The sequence below is a fragment of the Anomaloglossus baeobatrachus genome, chromosome 2, assembly GCF_048569485.1.
Source record: "Anomaloglossus baeobatrachus isolate aAnoBae1 chromosome 2, aAnoBae1.hap1, whole genome shotgun sequence".
Classification (NCBI taxonomy): domain Eukaryota; kingdom Metazoa; phylum Chordata; class Amphibia; order Anura; family Aromobatidae; genus Anomaloglossus; species Anomaloglossus baeobatrachus.
The window spans coordinates 101,228,985-101,247,957 of NC_134354.1; the positions used below are offsets into that span (position 1 = coordinate 101,228,985).

At 42.5% G+C, this 18,973-nt stretch overlaps 1 protein-coding gene across 1 annotated transcript in view; it reads right to left on the minus strand.

The window, feature by feature from the left end:
* Positions 1-18,973, minus strand: part of SLC6A4 (solute carrier family 6 member 4) — a 205,412-nt gene that overhangs the window by 139,999 nt on the left and 46,440 nt on the right. Inside the window, exon 2 of the mRNA XM_075335240.1 lies at positions 1,408-1,961. Coding sequence (XP_075191355.1) covers positions 1,408-1,852 — 445 coding nt within the window. The 5' untranslated portion in view covers positions 1,853-1,961. The remainder of the gene's footprint in view (positions 1-1,407; positions 1,962-18,973) is intronic.

Sequence of the window (18,973 nt, forward strand, 5' to 3'; positions counted from 1 at the left end):
GTTGTACACTCCACAAATATTGCCTATATGGAAGAGTGGCAAGATGAAGACTATTTTTCAAAGACATAAGAAGTCCAGTTTTGAAGACACCATGTAGAGGACACAGCTAACGTGGAAAAAGTTGCTCTGATCAGTTGAGACCAAAGTAGAACTCTTTGGGCTAAATTCAAAATGCTATGTGTGGCGGAAAACTATATCTGCACTCACCCTGAAAACAGAATCCCCACCATCAAACATGGTGGTGACAGCATCATGCTATGGTGAAGCTTTTGTTCTGCAGTGACAGGGAAGCTGGTCAGGGTTCATTTGATTATGTATGGAGTTAAATACAGGGCAATTTTGGAGGAAAACGTCTTAGGAGGCTGCTAAAGATTTCAGACTGGTGCATAAGTCCACCTTAGAGCAGAACAACAACCCTAAACATACTACCAGAGCTACAATGGATTGGTTTAGATCAAAGGTCCCCAACCTTTCTGACCATGAAAGCCACATTCAGCTCTGAGAGATGGCCATAAGCCACATTTAGCTCCCACCCCTCACAGTAGTGACACCCAGAGCCTCTATTATCGGTATAATGACAGCCAAAGCTTTTCCACAGAAATCACCACACTGAGGCAGTATACCAATATCCAGGGGTTACTACTTCATTCAGACCTGCTTTTCAGTGTGAGGCCACTCAAAAATCTCACAATCTATAGACCTGCTCTTGATAGCTGTTTGCAAGACCTGGTGCAAATGCACCAAGCTGGCAGACAACCGAGAGCCACACATCATGGACCTGAGAGCTACATGTGGCTCTCGAGCAACAGGTTGGGGACTCCTGGTTTAGATCAAAGCCTATTCATGAGTGTGAATGGCCCAGTCCCAATCCAGACCTAAATTCCATTCAGATTATGTGGCAGTACTTGAAAATTACTGTTCACAGAGCCTCTCCAACCAATCTCACTGTCCTGGAGCCATTTTGCAAAGAGGAATGGGCAAAACTTTCAGCCTGTAGATGTGCAAAGCTGGTAGAGACATCCCCCAAAAGACTTGCAGCAGTAACTGCAGCGAAAGGTGATCCTACAAAATAGACTTAAGGGGGCCAAATACAAATGTACGTCAACATTTTCAGATTTATATTTTTAAAACCATGCATCATTTCCTTTACATTTCACAAATACAGGGTACTTTGTGTTAGTATATCACATAAAATACCAATAAAATATATTTAAGTTTGTGTGTGTAACTTGAAAAAGTTCACGGAGTATGAATACTTTTTCAATCCACTGTAAAGATTGGGGGGGGGTTTCTCTCTCTCTCTTTTTTTTTTTTTAAATTGTACAGCAAAACCATGGCGCATAGCTGCTAAGTATTTCAGGTTTCTAAAAACTTTGTTGTAGCCATCAATATAATTTGCATACTGACCTCCTCCATTCTGGTAACAGATATAGGGAAATCTCCATACATTGCCTAGGTCCACTGCATAACCAATAACTGACAGGAGAAAGTCTATTTTTTTGCTCCAAGTCTCTCTCTCGCCAAGCTCTGTCTGCAGATGCTGAACCTCTGCTCTACAAGAGGGAATCACAGTGAGTGTAGGGGCCGAACCGTCATCTATTCCATTCCTGGTTCCATTACATGGTGCATCAGGACTCTGAACTGCTAAGTATTTATTCGATATATGATCAGACTCAGCTCTTTCTCCGGGACTTGGGTGGACTTTATTAAGTTCTTCAGAAAGACGTAGAGATGGTTTGCAGTTCCGTAGAAGTTGGCCATCTTTTTTGCATTCTGACCGTGCTCTGCATGTCAGGGGCTCTTTTTCAGAACCCAAGGATGGGCTCTCAGTGCAAGCTGGTTTTCTTTCCATCCTCTGGGTTATACAGAAATTTAGATGAATCCCATTGGCACTCCGTAGGAATTATGCAGACTTAAGTGATGACAGTTGCAGATGAATGAATAATCTTCTAGTGGTGGTCCTGCAACCATAGAAAAAAACAGAGTAAATATAAAACCTAAAAAAAGGGCCAAAGTTATATCCTACATAAAACTGGTTCTTGTAATTCACTACTACACTACAATATTTAGCTACAGTTTTAGGGGAGAACTCTGAATATTTTGTCCAGGAAGAAAAGCTTTATTGTTAGTGTCATTGACTTATATAGCACCATCATCACCTGTACAGTGAAAGAAAAAAACAATAATTGCAGTGATTGAGGAGGTGATGAAAGAATTAATGTTTGTTGGAATATGATCCCCTGCATGACACAAGAGCAGAACTTCCATGCAGACATTCCAATAAAGAGGTTTCATATCCCCAAGTGGAAAAATGGACATCTCCTGCTGAGCAACAGGTGCTCGGTGCACTAAGGTGCGAATGCATGACATAATCAGAAAATAATTTTAAAATGTTCCTTCCCTCCCCCCAAGATCCAAAGAATATGTACATATTGAGTAAATGGTATAAAATTAACTAGAGATAAAAACAAAAACCCAACAAACTTACTGTCACAATGTACAAAGGGATAGTAAGACGTAGTACAGCATATTCCCCACTAGGTGGCAGTAGAGTAGTGAAGGAGAGACAAAGTAACACTGTAACAGAAAGGCAGCTGAGAACATCAGAGTAACTTCAGCAGCCAGTTAACAGACAAATCTCCAGGGGGTAATAGAGTAGTAAAACAGTCAGAGTCTAGCCAGGAAAGTCAAGTCACTGCAAAGGGAGGATCAAAATAAAGTCAGAAAACAGAACCGAGTCGGAAGCCGGGAGATAAGCTATGCAGAGGGAGACACAAGCAGACAGGAGCGGGAAATCAGGGACTGGGACAGATGGACGACCGGGGGAGGGTACAGGTCAGTGCACGGTAACAAGGAGTCAGATCAAACAGGAAATCTCACCAAAGCCAGTCACAGGCTGCAAAGCAAAACTATAACCAGTACTGGAATGCAAGTGCAGCAACCAGAACGAGGCGGATGGGAGTTAAACCCTGACATAACCAGGCTGGCTCTGGGAAACTCTGGAGTGGGGAATACCGTTCCTGGATCATGACACTTATTGAATCACCCACCACCCTGATGTCCCCCATTGGTTCTTGTTTACTTATCTGCAGAAGTGACATGTACATGGGTAGATCACTACCCATGGAACAACTGCAGCCAGCAATGGGTATAGCAATATTTTACTGTACACCATCAAGGCAGTTACCTGGGTAAAGGAGATAGACAGGGACTATGTAGTGCACTTCTTTACATACCAACAAGCTCTCACCACTTTCAAGTCTGCACTCACTGCTGCAAAACAAACCTACTTCTCATCCCTCATATCCTCTCTATCTCACAAACCTAAACAGCTATTCAACACTTTCAACTCTCTCCTCCGTCCCCCGGCACAACCTCCGTCTCCTCTCATCTCAGCTGAAGACTTTGCTTCTTTCTTCAAGCAGAAGATTGACAACATCAGAGCAAGCTTTGGCCCACAATCACCACAGCCACTCCTCACAACTACTCAGCCTTCTTCCTCCAAATCCAGCTTCTCCACCATGATAGAAGATCATCTTTCCACTCTACTCTAAAGATCACATCTCACAACCTGCCTGCTTGATCCACTCCCATCCCAACTCATCCCCAATGTCACCACAGTCTTCCTCCCGACCCTAACCCATCTCTTCAACCTATCATTAACAACTGGTGTATTCACTTCATGCTTTAAACATGCCTCAATCACACCCATCCTCAAAAAGTCCTCCCTTGACCCTTCCTCTGTGTCAAACTATCGCCCCATATCACTTCTCCCCTATGCCTCAAAACTACTGGAACAGCATGTCCATCTTGAACTGTCCTCACACCTCTCTTCCTGCTCTCTCTTTGACCGGTTACAATCTGGCTTCTGACCCCATCATTCCACTGAAACTGCCCTGACCAAAGTCACTAACGACCTACTAACCTCAAAAACAAAGCGAGACTACTCTGTCCTCCTCCTCCTGGACCTGTCCTCTGCCTTTGACACAGTAGACCACTCCCTTCTACTACAAATTCTCTCATCTCTGGGCATCACAGACTTGGCGCTATCTTGGATCTCCTCATACTTAACTGACCGAACTTTCAACGTGTCCCACTCTCACACCACTTCCTCATCTCACCCCCTTTTTGTCGGGGTCCCCCAAGGTTCAGTTCTTGGACCCCTGCTGTTTTCCATTTACACCTTAGGCCTGGGACAGCTCATAGAGTCCCACGGCTTTCATTATCATCTCTATGCTGATGATACGCAGATCTACCTCTCTGGACCTGACATCACCGCCCTACTAACCAGAATCCCACAATCTCTGTCTGCTATTTCATCCTTTTTCTCTGTTCGATTCCTAAAACTGAACATGGACAAAACAGAATTCGTCATCTTTCCTCCTCCTCACTCAACCCCCCGACCTGACATATCCATCAATGTCAATGGCTGCTCACTTTCCCCAGTGCCACGTGCTCGCTGCCTGGGAGTAATCCTAGACTCTGATCTCTCTTTCAAGCCACACATCCAAGCTCTCTTCCCCTCCTGCCGCCTCCAACTCAAAAATATTTCCCGGATCCCTACATTCCTTTCCCAAGAAGCTGCAAAAACCCTAGTACATGCCCTTATTATCTCCCGTGTGGATTATTGCAACCTCCTGCTCTGTGGCCTCCCTTCTAACAGTCTCACACCCCTACAATCTATTCTAAACTATGCTGCCCGGCTAATTCACCTGTCCCCCCGCTACTCCCCGACCTCTCCTCTCTGCCAATCCCTTCACTGGCTTCCCATTGCCCAATGACTGCAGTTCAAAACACTAACCATGACATACAAAGCCATCCACAACCTGTCTCCTCCCTACATCTGTGACCTAGTCTCCCATTACTTACCTGCACGTAACCTTCGATCCTCACAAGATCTCCATCTCTACTCCCCTCTCATCTCCTCTTCCCACCATCGCATTCAAGATTTCTCCCGTGCCTCCCCCATACTCTGGAATGCTCTGCCTCAACACATCAGACTCTCGCCTACCTTGACAAGCTTCAAAAGGAACCTGAAGACCCACCTCTACTGACAAGCCTACAAGCTGCCGTAACACTCAGTCTGACAGAGCGCCTCACAATCAGCTCTACTCTAACCTACTATATCCTCACCCATCCCTTGTAGACTGTGAGCCCTCGCGGGCAGGGACTTCTATCCTCCTGTACCTGTCTGTGTCTTGTATTGTTTATGATTATTGTACTTGTCCCTATTATGTACACCCCTTTCACATGTAAAGTGCCATGGAATTGATGGTGCTATAATAATAATAAATAATAATAATAATAATAATAATAATAATAATAGTGGACGGCAAATTAATACTTGGGTGTACATTTTTTTTACCATCTTTTCCACCATAAAGCTATTATTTTAGATGTTGTCTAAGGGTTTTTGAGTGCAACCACTGACTTCTATAGAAAGCCAACTTATAAGCAATGCCAATGTGTCTTCTATATGCGCTGTACAATCAGGTATCTAAGAAACGGCTATATGTACAGACATGGCTGAAAGTGTTAGCACCATTGAAATTATTGCAATTACACAAATTTTGGTGGTTGGCACCCTCAACTTAATATTTGGTTGCACACCCCCCAGAATAAATAACTGCAATCAATCACTTCCTATAACCATGAACAAGCTTCTTACACTTCTCAACTGGAATTGTGTACTGTTCTTGAGCAAACTGCTCCAATTCTCTTATTTTTTAAGGGTGCCTTCTCCCAAAAGCATTTTTTTTTCCAATAGTTTTTATTATTTTAAAAAAATAAAATCCAGACAATATCGCAGTTACAAACATTATGGGGTCGATACACGGAAATTTTGATACTGCACAACGTTTCAAGTCTTGGCCCCTTATCTGAATAGATTTGTATACATAAAACATATCCATACATCAAAAAAAAAAAAAACCATCCAAACTCCCCCCCTCCCTGCCCCCTCCAAACTATTAATTTTCCTACTTTGTCACAAGTATGCAGAATTTATATTTCGAATACACTATCCCTGCCGCTACATTTCTTCATCCACTGTGTTGAGTGTAACTATCTGTTAGCGGACCACCGGCACCTTCAATTTCCCAAGTGTACCGCTTAAATCCTTCAAGAGATACCACTCAGTGTATGTAAATGGCTTCATGTAGTTCACTATTTCCTGGTCTGTGTGGTAGCCCAATAAGAATGCTTTCCATTTCTCCATAAACGGCTTTATTCCCTTATCTTTATTTCGTTCTGCCTCCATCCAGTCTAAGTTAAGCATTGATTTGAGTTGAGTTACAATCGCGCCCACCCCCGGAATCGAGTCATTCAACCAATACCTCAAGATGTTTCTTTTGACCATGATGCATATTGAATGGAACAAAATCGGTACTGCCCTTTTTCCCTCTAACCGACTCTCCTATATCACTCCTACATAGTGGAATAGATATAACATGGGATTCAGGGGTAGATCCCTTTTCCATAAGTTGTTCATCATCCTTCTCACGCTGTCCCAGACTTTCCTTACTGACACGCACTCCCATAGCCCATGAAATAAGTCTGCGTCTCTCCGCTTACATTTCGGGCAGTATATTTTCCTATCTCTCATAGCTGCCGAAATCGGTATATTAAAAGCTATGATTGCTCTATGCATAATTCGGAAGTGCGAATCTCTCCACACCTCGCTCAACACACTCTTCCTCAAGGTCTTCCACCCACCTAATATTTTCTCTCCTGTGTCCTCATCTGCAATTCCCAATTGCCTTACCCATCCACCAAAAATTTGATTAGGCTCCTTCTGAATAAACACCTCCCTGTACTCTCTGTAAAGTGATGTAATCGTCGGTTTATCTAATGATTGGAATAGGAATTTATCCATTCTATTGCTTCTTGTCTCTTCCTCCACCCGCACCAATAGCGACATTATTGACCCTTTGATTTGCCCATATTGTAATGTTTGTTCGCTTTTCAATCCATATCTTTCTACTATCTCTTCCCTCCTTAACCACCTATGTTCCTCCGCGTGCAGCAAGTGCGCCACCCTATGAATGCCTTTACGTCTCCATTCAAGTATTATCCCCTATATTTGGAAAGGCTGGGTTTTGCCATAATGGCAGGTATTTAGAGACTCTCCATGATAAACTTAGTTTCCTCCTTAGTTCTTTCCAGGTCGCGATTGTGTCCCTGAATACCACTGTATTTTTGATCTTAGACGGAAGAAGACCCTGCGGGGTATGCAGTAATGATATTATATCCCACGGATGAGCGTATGCTTTTTCTATCCCTATGTCCGAGTACCAACTGGTATTTTTTAACCAATCTATAATATGCCTTGCTATACACATCAGGTTATATCCCCGTACATCTGGCATATTCATGCCCCCCTCTCTCTGTCCATCATAAGTGTCTGTAATTTTAATGCGAGGGTGTCTTCCCTTCCAAATGAATTTTCTCATAGCCGCATTGACTTTTTTAACATCCGTGTGCTTTAGCAGCATTGGGATTGTTTGCAATGGATAAAGCAGCTTAGAAAAACTCATCATTTTCAATAAATGGATTCTACCCAGCAGACTTAAGGGTAGATTCTGCCACCTTTCCAATTCTGACACTATTTTTGCTATGACCGGTGGGAAATTCAAACTATATACCAGGTCTATACTTCTGCCTAATCTGATACCTAAGTATTTTATGCTCATCTTAGCTATTGGGATCTCATTCAGGTTATCCCCTCCACGGCTCTGTCTGTCTCTGGTCCTAAGGTAGAGAATTTCACATTTAGTTTTGTTCAGAGTAAACCCCGAGAATTCCCCAAACTCTTCAAAAATTCCCAGTACCTTGGGTACATCTCGCTCCACGTCCCCCATATACAAAATAATGTCGTCAGCAAAGTATGCAGCTTTTAGGCTTTTATGTCCAAGTGTTACCCCCTCAGAACACTTGTGCTGCTCCAGATATCGAGCCAGTGGCTCCAGCGCCAGGTCAAAGAGCAATGGTGATAGTGGGCACCCCTGGCGTGTACCCTTTTGCAGTGAGAAGGCATTCGACAAGTGACCCGGAATTTGTATTCTTGCCAAAGGTTCAGTGTAAATCATTCTTATGTAGTTTCTAAACGCACCCCTCAATTCCACCTTGTCCAACACCTGATCCATCCACCTCCATTTAACGTTGTCGAATGCCTTCTCCGCATCCAGGGTCCCAAGCGCCGGTCTGCCACCCCCATTCACATCCTTGCCCACAGCATCTATTGCCAGTAGCGTTCTCCTGATGTTTGTGACTGCACTCCTGCCCTTAATAAATCCTACCTGCGCTGGGGTAATTATTGTTGGTAACACCTCCGCCAAACGATTGGCCATAAGTTTCGAGATTATCTTGATGTCTTGATTTATTAGGGATATTGGTCTAAAGGACGCTGGGTCTTCGGGGTCTTTCCCTTCCTTTGGTATTAAATTAATGTAAGCTACATTGGACCCTTCTAAAAGTGTATTCCCCTGTAACAATTTGTTAAACCATCTTGTCGGAGTGGGTGTTATCTGTTGAGCCATTGCTTTATAGAAGTCCCCTGTGTATCCATGTCATGTCATGACATGTCGTGCCCCGACATCTGGCCCCGGTGACTTGCCTGTGGGTAGAGATTTTATGACCGCCTGTACCTCCTGCTCCGTGACATTCCCATTTAAAAGATCTAGTTGAGCTGTCGTTAGAGTCGGGATATTTACTTTCTCCAGAAAATTTGTGCCCCCCTCTCTCCCTGAGCTCTTTTCTCTATACAGCTCTGTATAAAATTTTTGTAATTCTGCGACTATCTCTACAGGTTTAGTGACCACCGACCCATCCTTCTTTATTTTTTGAATGTTGTTCCTGTGTCTCTTCCCTCTCGCAAGATTTGCAAGCAATTTGCCTGCCTTGTCACCAAATCGCCTCAAGTCTATGTCCCATTGTGATTTTCTCATGAGCTCTCTCTTTTCCAACCACAGATCAAATTCCCTTTTTGCCTGCTTCCAATCCTCCCTTTGCTGGTTAGAAGGGTCCCTCAGAAAACTACTATAGGTGTCACGCAGGCGGTTGCTTGCATTGTCAAACTTTTCCTTCACCTGTTTCTTGAGACCCGATACTCGCCCCATTAGATGACCTCTCATGACTGCCTTCCCTGCCTCCCAGTATAGCTGTGGGTTCATTCCCTCTGTTTTATTATGGTATTCGTAGTCTCCCCACCATTCCTGCATCACCTTCACAAAATGTTGGTCCCTAAGCAAAAAACCTGGAAATCTCCATATATAATCAGTGCCTCTAGGTAAATTTTCGGCAATATCCAGAGCAATTGGTGCATGGTCAGAGATTACTATGTCCTCTATCTTGGCCTCCCTACATCTGTCCAATAAGTCACTACTTGCTAGTAGATAATCAATTCTGGACCAAGTTTGGTGAGCATGTGAGTAAAAAGAGAATTCTCTCTCATTCGGATATTCCCTTCTCCACACATCTGTCAAGTCTGAGTCCATCAGTAGTTCTGACAACAGCGTTGGCTTACCCTCTCGTCTCCTGTTCTCGTCTCCTATTTCCTTCCTATCCTCCGTCGTGGACTGAACTATATTGAAGTCTCCTCCTACTATAGTTTTTTGGGTCTCCCCCCCTACAAATTTGTCCCGTAATTTAGTATAGAAGGCCTTCTGCTCAGTATTCGGGGCGTATACGTTATGAATGATCAATGTATCTACTGCCCCCACCAGCGTGATCTCTATCCATCTGCCCTTTCGGTCTGTATACACTTTTTGGATTTTGTAAGCTAAATTTTTGCGTGTTACTATAAGTACCCCTGCCTTTCTACCCTCCGATGGCGAGCCTACTACTTCATCCACCCACAGCTTTTTCATTCTAAAAAAATCTTCCTCTTTCAAATGGGTCTCTTGTAATAGGGCCACGTCCGCTTTCAATTTTTTAAGATGTCTCAGGACCATCATCCTCCAAAAGCATTTTTAAGATCTCGCCAAAGGTGTTCAATGGGATTTATATCTGGACTCATTTCAACCACTTCAGAAATCTCCAGCGCTTTGTTTCCATCCAATTCTGGGTGCTTCTTGAAGTATGTTTGGGATCATTGTCCTGCTGGAAGACCCATGATCTAGGATGCAAACCCAGCATTTCTGACACTGGACACTACATTGCAACCCAAAATCCTTTGGTAATCTTCAGATTTCATGATGCCTTGCACACAGTCAAGACACCCAGTGCCAGAGGCAGCAAAACCACCCCAAACATCTTTGAACCACCACTATATTTGACTGTAGGTACAGTATTCTTTTGTTTATAGGCACAATTGTATTTTCGGTAAACAGTATGTGCTTTGCCAAAAAGCTCTATCTCGGTCTCATCTGTCTATAAGATGCTTTCCCACAAGGATTTTGGCTTACACATGTACATTTTGTAAACTACAGTCTAGCTTTTTTATGTCTGTGTGTCAACAATGAGGTTCTCCTGGGTCTCCTGACATAGTGTTTAATTTCATTAAAATGTCAACAGATAGTTTGCACTGACGCTGATGCACCCTGCAGGACAGCTTTAATTTCTTTGGAACTTGATTGGGGCTGCTTACCCACCATCCGAACTATCACGTGTTGCAACTTTTCATCAATATTTCTCTGCTGTCCACATCCAGGGATATTAGTTACAGTGCCATAGGTTGTAAACCTTAATTATTTGCACATCAAGATCTCTAAAAATTGACTTGGTAACCTTGATATTGTTAATATTTTTCAATAATTTTGTTTCTCAAGTTCTCATATAGTTCTCTTCTCCATGCTTAGTGTCTCCCCTTTTTATCTGGTTCAAGGAATGATTTTCATATTGCCCACAACTGTTACTTAACACAGATGAGTTTGAACAAGCATCACATGATTGAAACAAAGTTGTTTACCCACAGTTTTGTCTGACCCATTTTGGCGGTTTTGTGTGAAATTATATCCAATTTTTTTTTTCTGTTTGCTTTCTTGGTATGTGTTGTTCCAGTACACAAAGGAAATAAACTCCAAAGACATACTAATAGGGAATTTAGATTGTGAGCCCCAATGGGGACAGTGTTGCCAATGTATGTAAAGTGTTGTGGAATTAACAGCGCTATGTAAATGAATAAATATTATTATTATTATTATTATTATTATAAACATGTGTATAACAAAATCATAATTGCAATAATTTTCTGGGATAAATACTTCATTTTCTGGAACAATTTCAAGGGTGTCAACACTTTTGCCCATCACTGTAGGTCTCTGGTGAAGGGGAATGTAAAGACATTATCTTCTATAATAACCTCTCCTCCTGCTCCCTCTTTGACCAGCTACAATCTGGCTTCCAACTGCATTACTCTACTGAAACTGCCCTAACTAAAGTCACCACTGACCTACTAACTGCCAAAGCCAAGCGACACTACTCTGTCCTCCTCCTCCTGGACCTGTCCTCTGCCTTCGACACAGTAGACCACTGCCTCCTACTACAGATTCTCTCGTCTCTGGGCATTACAGACTTGGCCCTATCTTGGATTTCTTCATACCTAACCAATTGAACTTTCAGCGTCTCCCATTCTCACACCACCTCCTCATTTCACCCTCTATCTGTTGGTGTCCCACAGGGTTCAGTTCTTGGACCCCTGCTGTTCTCAATCTACACTTTCGGCCTGGGACAGCTCATAGAGTCCCACGGCTTCCAGTATCATCTCTATGCCGATGACACACAGGTCTACCTCTCTGGACCTGACATCTCCTCCCTACTAACCAAAATCCCACAATGTCTGTCTGCTATTTCATCCTTCTTCTCTGCGCGATTCCCAAAGCTTAACATGGACAAAACAGAATTCATAGTCTTTCCTCCTCCTCATTCAACTCCTCCAACAAACCTATCCTTCAAAGTTGATGGCTGCTCACTCTCCCCAGTCTCACAAGCTGGTTGCCATGGAGAAACCCTCGAATCTGCTCTATCCTTCAAGCCGCACATCCAAACCCTCTTCACCTCATGCCGACTACAACTCAAAAACCTCTCCCGGATCCGTGCTTTCCTTAACCAAGAATCAGCAAAAACATTAGTACATGACCTCATTTCACCTTGACTACTGCAACCTCCTGCTCTGTGGCCTCCCTTCCAAAACTCTTGCACCCCTCCAATCTATCCTAAACTCTGAGGCCCGCTTAATCCACCTCTCCCCTCGCTATTCTCCAGCCTCGCCACTCTGCCAATCCCTTCACTGGCTTCCCATTGCCCAAAGACTCCAGTTCAAAACATTAACCATGACATACAAAGCCGTCCACAACCTGTCTCCTCTTTACATCTGTGACCTAGTCTCCTGGTACATACCTGCATGCAACTTCAGATCCTCACAAGATCTCCTTCTCGAACTCCCCTCTTATCTCCTCTTCCTACAATCGCATACAAGATTTCGCCCATGCCTCCCCCATACTCTGGAACACTATACCCCAGCATATCAGACTCTCTCCTACCATGGAAAGCTTCAAGAGGAACCTGAAGACCAATCTCTTCCGACAAGTCTACAAGCTACAAAAACCCTCAGTCCAGTACACCACTGCTCAACCAGCTCTGTCCTCACCTATTGTATCCTCACCCATTCCCAATAGACTGTGAGCCCTCGCGGGCAGGGTCCTCTCTCCTCCTATACCAGTCTGTTTTGTACTGTTAATGATTGTTGTACGTATACCCTTTTCACTTGTAAAGCGCCATGGAATAAATGGCGCTATAATAATAAAGAATAATAATAATAACTTGCCTCTATAGTTGTGATCAAGTTATTTAAACCCCACTGCAAGTTACATTAACTAGCATCATTTCTGTCAACTGCATTAAACCAATCAAGAACAACTTAAATAACACATCTATGGCTATATTCACAATGGGTTTTTGAGGTATGTGCAAAAGCAACTGGTTTTTCAAGTGGAAGCAAATTCAGGAAATACTCCTTTTTAGTGAAGTTTATTTTCCTGAAGTGGTTTTGAAGCATTTTTGTTTTGTTTTGTTTTTTTTTGTAAAGTATTCTTTGTTACACATTTCATTCTATAGCATCTAGTATGTTCATTTCACAGCATTTAGCATGGAGAAGTTTTCTTTAGGATACATGTAACATGCACTTATTTTTCCATCAAGCATTTTTAAATACATAAAAAAGAGCCAAAAGATCCAATTTTCTTTCATTACTGGAGATAACAAAGTTATTAACATTTTCAGTTGTTTATTTTAAATTTTTTTATTTTAAAATTTTATTTTACAATTTTTTATTTTAAAATTTTAAGTGGCTTTTTTCTATGGTTTTGAGCATGTCGGCGACGACTTTTCTGGCATTTCCGGATCGGTAGACCTCTATGGCTATTAGTTCTGACATAGAGACCTGCGTTTATTATGAGCCTTACAAATTTGTTATATTACCAGGTGAGTGCTGCTAAGAGCAGTTCTATTATTCATATGTGAGGCCGTATGGCACATTTTATAAAAATATTTTAGTGTAGGACTGCCTCAAATGAGATTTGCCGTGACGTGGCGAGGCAGCTCAAGAAATTGCAATTTTTTGCCAAAAATCTCAAAATTTTTTATAATAAGTACAGTTTGGAATTGTTAGTGCTGAAGTGCACATTTAGTGCTGCCTTTTTGTTTTTCTTCATTGAATTGGTCGGTGGCTGACCCCCACCTTGCTATGCACCCCAATTTGGGATGTATTCCACCTGTCTAGATTTTGGCGGTTGGTGACTGTTCACATTGTCATCAGGCCTTGTCCACAGGCTATTTACTTCATGCAGCATTTGCTTGGACCTGTCCCGCCCACAGCCATGACTCAGTCATGGGTACGGGATTGAAATAGACCAGGTGAGTGCTGCTAAGAGCAGTTCTACTATTCATATGTGAGGCCGTATGGCACATTTTATAAAAATATTTTAGTGTAGGACTGCCTCAAATGAGATTTGCCGTGACGTGGCGAGGCAGCTCAAGAATTTGCAATTTTTTGCCAAAAATCTCAAAAATTTTTATAAGTACAATTTGGAATTTTTAGTGCTGAAGTGCACATTTAGTGCTGGCTTTTTGTTTTTCAAACTTGTTATATTAGTTGCGTTGATCCATTTAAAATTGTGTATGTTTGCAAATAGCACATTGTAAATTTTAGAAATTTTGCTAAACAACCTAATCTGCAATGTGGGTTGAATAATTTTGTTTCAATTGTAATTATTTAATATATTCCTGAGACATACTTTTGTCACACTACACATTGCATGGAAGTTAGTCTTAATAACCGTTTGCTTATTGAAGCAAATAAATGTTAGATTTTATCATAGATGATGTAATTGTTGCATTGATTTTTCTTAGTGAAGAATCAAATATGAAAATAGGGAATTCGTCATCCTATTTACCGTGATTGATTGTGGCTGTGCGTCTCTATACTGGAATCTCCCTGTGTCTTACTGAATTACCATATTATTCAGTTACTGTGATTCATACTGCTCTATGACATGAGGAGGCAGACAGCTATGGCCAGCAGGCCTTGTCATTTCTTCCTCATTGCTCCTTAGTGGCTTCCAACCAAATGGCTTATACTACAGAGCAGTTCATGTACAAAGAGCGGCTGTAATCTATTGAGCAAGAAAGGTGTTAATGATTGAAATGAATATCCCTCCAAAGTGACTGCACAAATCAGTCAACACTCTACTGGTTTCCTGAGTTTTGAGAAAAGTGCCTCTTGGGACACTCTACTGGTCTCTTTAGGAAATATTAAGTGTAGCTTTTTCATATGATCCATCGTTCCAACTATGGAGAGGTGGCTACAGAGTAAATTACGGCACAGTTCCAAACTTTTCTGTCATCATAAGTAATAGCATTATTGTTTTACAACTCTCACTTCTCACAACCTTTTATGTCAATCTACTGCTTTTTGACCTCTAGTTCATTAGTATTCCCTGACCTACCACAGCTTCAGCACACTTTCTTTTTAATTCCCACCATTATCAGTGTCTTGAACAACACTTCGTCAAGGCAATATACAATAGACCGATGATTAATAGACGAGGCAACGGAGGCTTTCTCTACTAGGCCAATTATTGGAGAACTGCCATTGAGTGTATAGTATATACACAACCGATTCCAGCTCATGGAATAGTATATATATATATATATATATATATATATATATATTATATATATATATATATTTCACACACACATACAATTGAAACCAGAAGTTTACATACACTATGTAAAAAGACACATATGCATGTTTTTCTCACTATCTGACATAAAATCAGAATAAACCTTTCCTGTCTTAGGTCATTTAGGAACCAAAATTATTTGTATTTGCTAAATGCCAGAATAATTAGAGAGAGAGAATGATTTAAGGCATTTTTATTACTTTCTGCAAAGTCAAATGTTTATATACACTAAAAGCCAGTTTACACACAGCGACATCGCTAGCGATGTCGCTGGTGAAAGTACCCGCCCCCGTCAGTTGTGCTTCATGGGCAAATCGCTGCCCATTGCGCACAACATAGTTAGTCCCCGTCACACATACTTAACCTGCCTTGCGACGTCGCTGTGGCCGACGAACCACCTCCTTTCTAAGGGGGAGGTTCGTTCGGCGTCACAGCGGCGTCACTAAGCGGCGCCCAATATAAGCGGAGGGGCGGAGATGAGCGGCCATAACATCCCGCCCACCTCCTTCCTTCCTCATTGCCGGCGGCCGCAGGTGCGATGTTGTTCCTCGTTCCTGCGGTGTCACACATAGCAATGTGTGCTGCCGCAGGAACGACGAACAACCTGTGTCCTGCAACAGCAATGATATTTGAGATTAGAACGACGTGTCAACGATCAACGATATGGTGAGTAATTTTGATCATTAGCGGTCGTTCATGTGTTTCACACGCAACGACATCGCTAACGAGACCGGATGTGCGTCACGAATTCCGTGACCCCAACGACATCTCGTTAGCGATGTCGTTGCGTGTAAAGCCCCCTTAAGAGTACTATCCCTTTAAACAATATCAGACAGCCCATATGATGATGTCATGTCTTTGGAAGCTTCTGTTTATCGGCAACATCTGAGTTAATTAGAGACACACCTCTGGATGTATTTTAATGCACACCTGAAACACTGCTTCTTTGTGAAGCATCATGGGAAAATAAAAAAAAAAAGCCAAAATGTCAGGAAGAGAATTGTGGACTTACACAAGTCTGGTTCATCCTTTGGTGCAATTTCCAGATACCTGAAGGTGCTTCAGTCATCTGTACAAACAATTATACACAAGTACAAACAAGATAAGAATCTCAAGCCATCATACCGCTCAGGAAGGAGACAGGTTTTGTGTACCAGAGATGAACATGCTTTGGGCAGACATGTGCATATCAACCCAAGAACAAAAGCAAAAGACCTTATGAAGATGCTGGTGGAAGCTCATAAGATTGTGTCATTATCCACAGTGAAACAAGTAGTGTATCAACATGGGTTGAAAGGTAAAAATAAACATAAAAATGCCAGATTAATGTTTGCAAATGCACACAGGAACAAAAACCTTAATTTTTGGAGACATGTCCTGTGGTCTGACGAAACTAAAATTGAACCATTTGGCCATAATGACCATCTTTATGTGTGGAGGAAAAAGGGAGAAGCTTTGAAGCCTAAGAACACCATGCTAACTGTGAAACATGGTGGTGGCAGCATCATGTTGTGGGGTTGTTTTGCTGCAGGAGGGAATGCTGAACTTTACAAAATAGAGGACATCATGAGGAAAGAAGATTATGTGGCAATACTGAAGCAACATCTCAAGACAGGAACATGGGGGCCAAACATTAATGGGGTCTCACTTACACATACAAATCAGGTAGGTTTGTGCATTATGTTGGTATATTGGATTACCAAGGGCTCATATTTTATTCTTGCACAGGGGCCCTCTTATGACTGTGTCTTCCCCTGTACACAAGATCCTTTTCAGGTGGATTCTGTTAGGAAACCCAATAAAAAAAGAGTGCTGCACAAGCACCCCATAAAAATTAAGATAAAGCACAGTAATGTCAAAACAACATTGTTGTGCATTGGTATGTCTTATGTCACTTCTTAAAGAAAAGAAGTGACATAGTCCTTCTTCCTAGTGGAAGCCTACTGTATACCTAGGGCTACAGTATACCTGGCCCTGGCTGACCCTGAACTGGGTGCTAGGTCGGGAACGGATTGGATGATTGCTTAGTCAACCCCACTAAGTTCTAAATAACATATAGGGTGAACAAACAGGGGGAAGTATATAGACAATTTATCTCCAGGATGACTCTGGGAGAGGTACAGCAACAATGCTTCTTCAGATGAATACAAGCCAACTACTTGCATCCAAGGCCTGTATATGAATATAACTCTATCACCAGCAAACACCAAGGGGAAATGTGGGTATTTAAAGGACACAAGGGGAAGTGATGATTAACAGTTCAAAGGTGAGGATATCCGCAGAGTAATAAAAGGAAATGGATTAACCCCAAGCAGAGAAGGTACAAGGATACAATTTACACCGCAACAGGGAGAATAGAATGTCAGGGAGCAGTTTGTGCAACCAAATACGGCAACCTTCTACAGCTGGACACGACAGGACTGTTTGTCAACTGTGACACACCCGTGACAAAGGGTTAGAGCAGATGCGAGATGTCCTAGATGTGGTGTAGAGCTCTCAAACCTAATTTATATGTGGTCCTGTATAGAATTAGAAAGGTAGTGGAAAAGGTGACGGACCAGATTAATAGAGTGTTTAAGGTAACTATAGACAGGACCCCATTGGTCTGCGTATTGGGATATGTGGAGCATGTACCACTTAATGATGTGGGTAAAGTGGCTATTTTATGAATGCTATATCTGGGGTGAAAATTAATAGCGCAACATTTGAAAGATGCTAAAGGTCAGACTAATAAGAAATATGTCAACAAAGTTAACTGGTTTATACATTTTGAAAAAGATATTTATAGAAAAAGGGGTACTTAAAAATTTGAGCAATTGTTTGTGGCATGGATCGATGAACCTGGTTTAGCGTCCAGGGAGTTGGTGAGGTTTAGGTTAGTCTTCATTTGAAATGTGTAGATAACGGGGTTATCTGTGAGAAATTGAATGAGGTGCAGCGAGCTAACTTTCCTAAACCCAATATTACCATTTTTGTGAATGGCTCGACTATTACCCGCTAGCAGCACACCCACTGTCTTGGGGTTAAATTTTACTCAGATCTCTCCTTCTCTCCCTACATCCGATCTCTCACTCGCTCATTTCACCTCCACCTCAAAAACATCTCTAGAATTCAACATTTTCTTATCGTTGACTCTGCAAAAAGTCTAAAGAGTGCTTTACACGTTGCGATATTGCTAACGATTTATCGTCGGGGTCACGGTGTTTGTGACGCACATCCGGCGTCGTTAGCGACATCGCAGCGTGTGACATGTACGAGCGACCTTCAACGATCGCAAAAGTGGTAAAAATCGTTGGTGTTGGAGAGCTCGTCCAAACACCAAATATCGTTGTCTAGTGAGTAGCGATGTTGTTCCTCGTTCCTGCGGCATCACACATCGCTATGTGTGACACCGCAGGAGCGACGAACATCTCCTTACCTCCGTCCACCAGCAATGAGGAAGGAAGGAGGTGGGCGGCATGTTCCGGCCGCTCATCTCCTCCCCTTCTCTTCTATTGGGCGGCCGTTTTGTAACGTCGCTGTGACGCCGAACGCCCCTCCCCCTTGAAGGAGGGATTGTTAGGCGGGCACAGCGACGTCGCAGAACAGTTATGTGCGTGTGACGCTGCCATAGCGATAATGTTCTCTATGGCAGCGACCTTCACATATCGCACCAATGACGGGGGCGGGTGCTAACGCTCGCGACATCGCTAGCAATCGCTAGCGATGTCGCAGCGTGTAAAGCACCCTTTACTGTTGTTCTTATTCCTTCTCGTCTGGACTATTGCAACTCTCTACTAATAGGTCTCCCT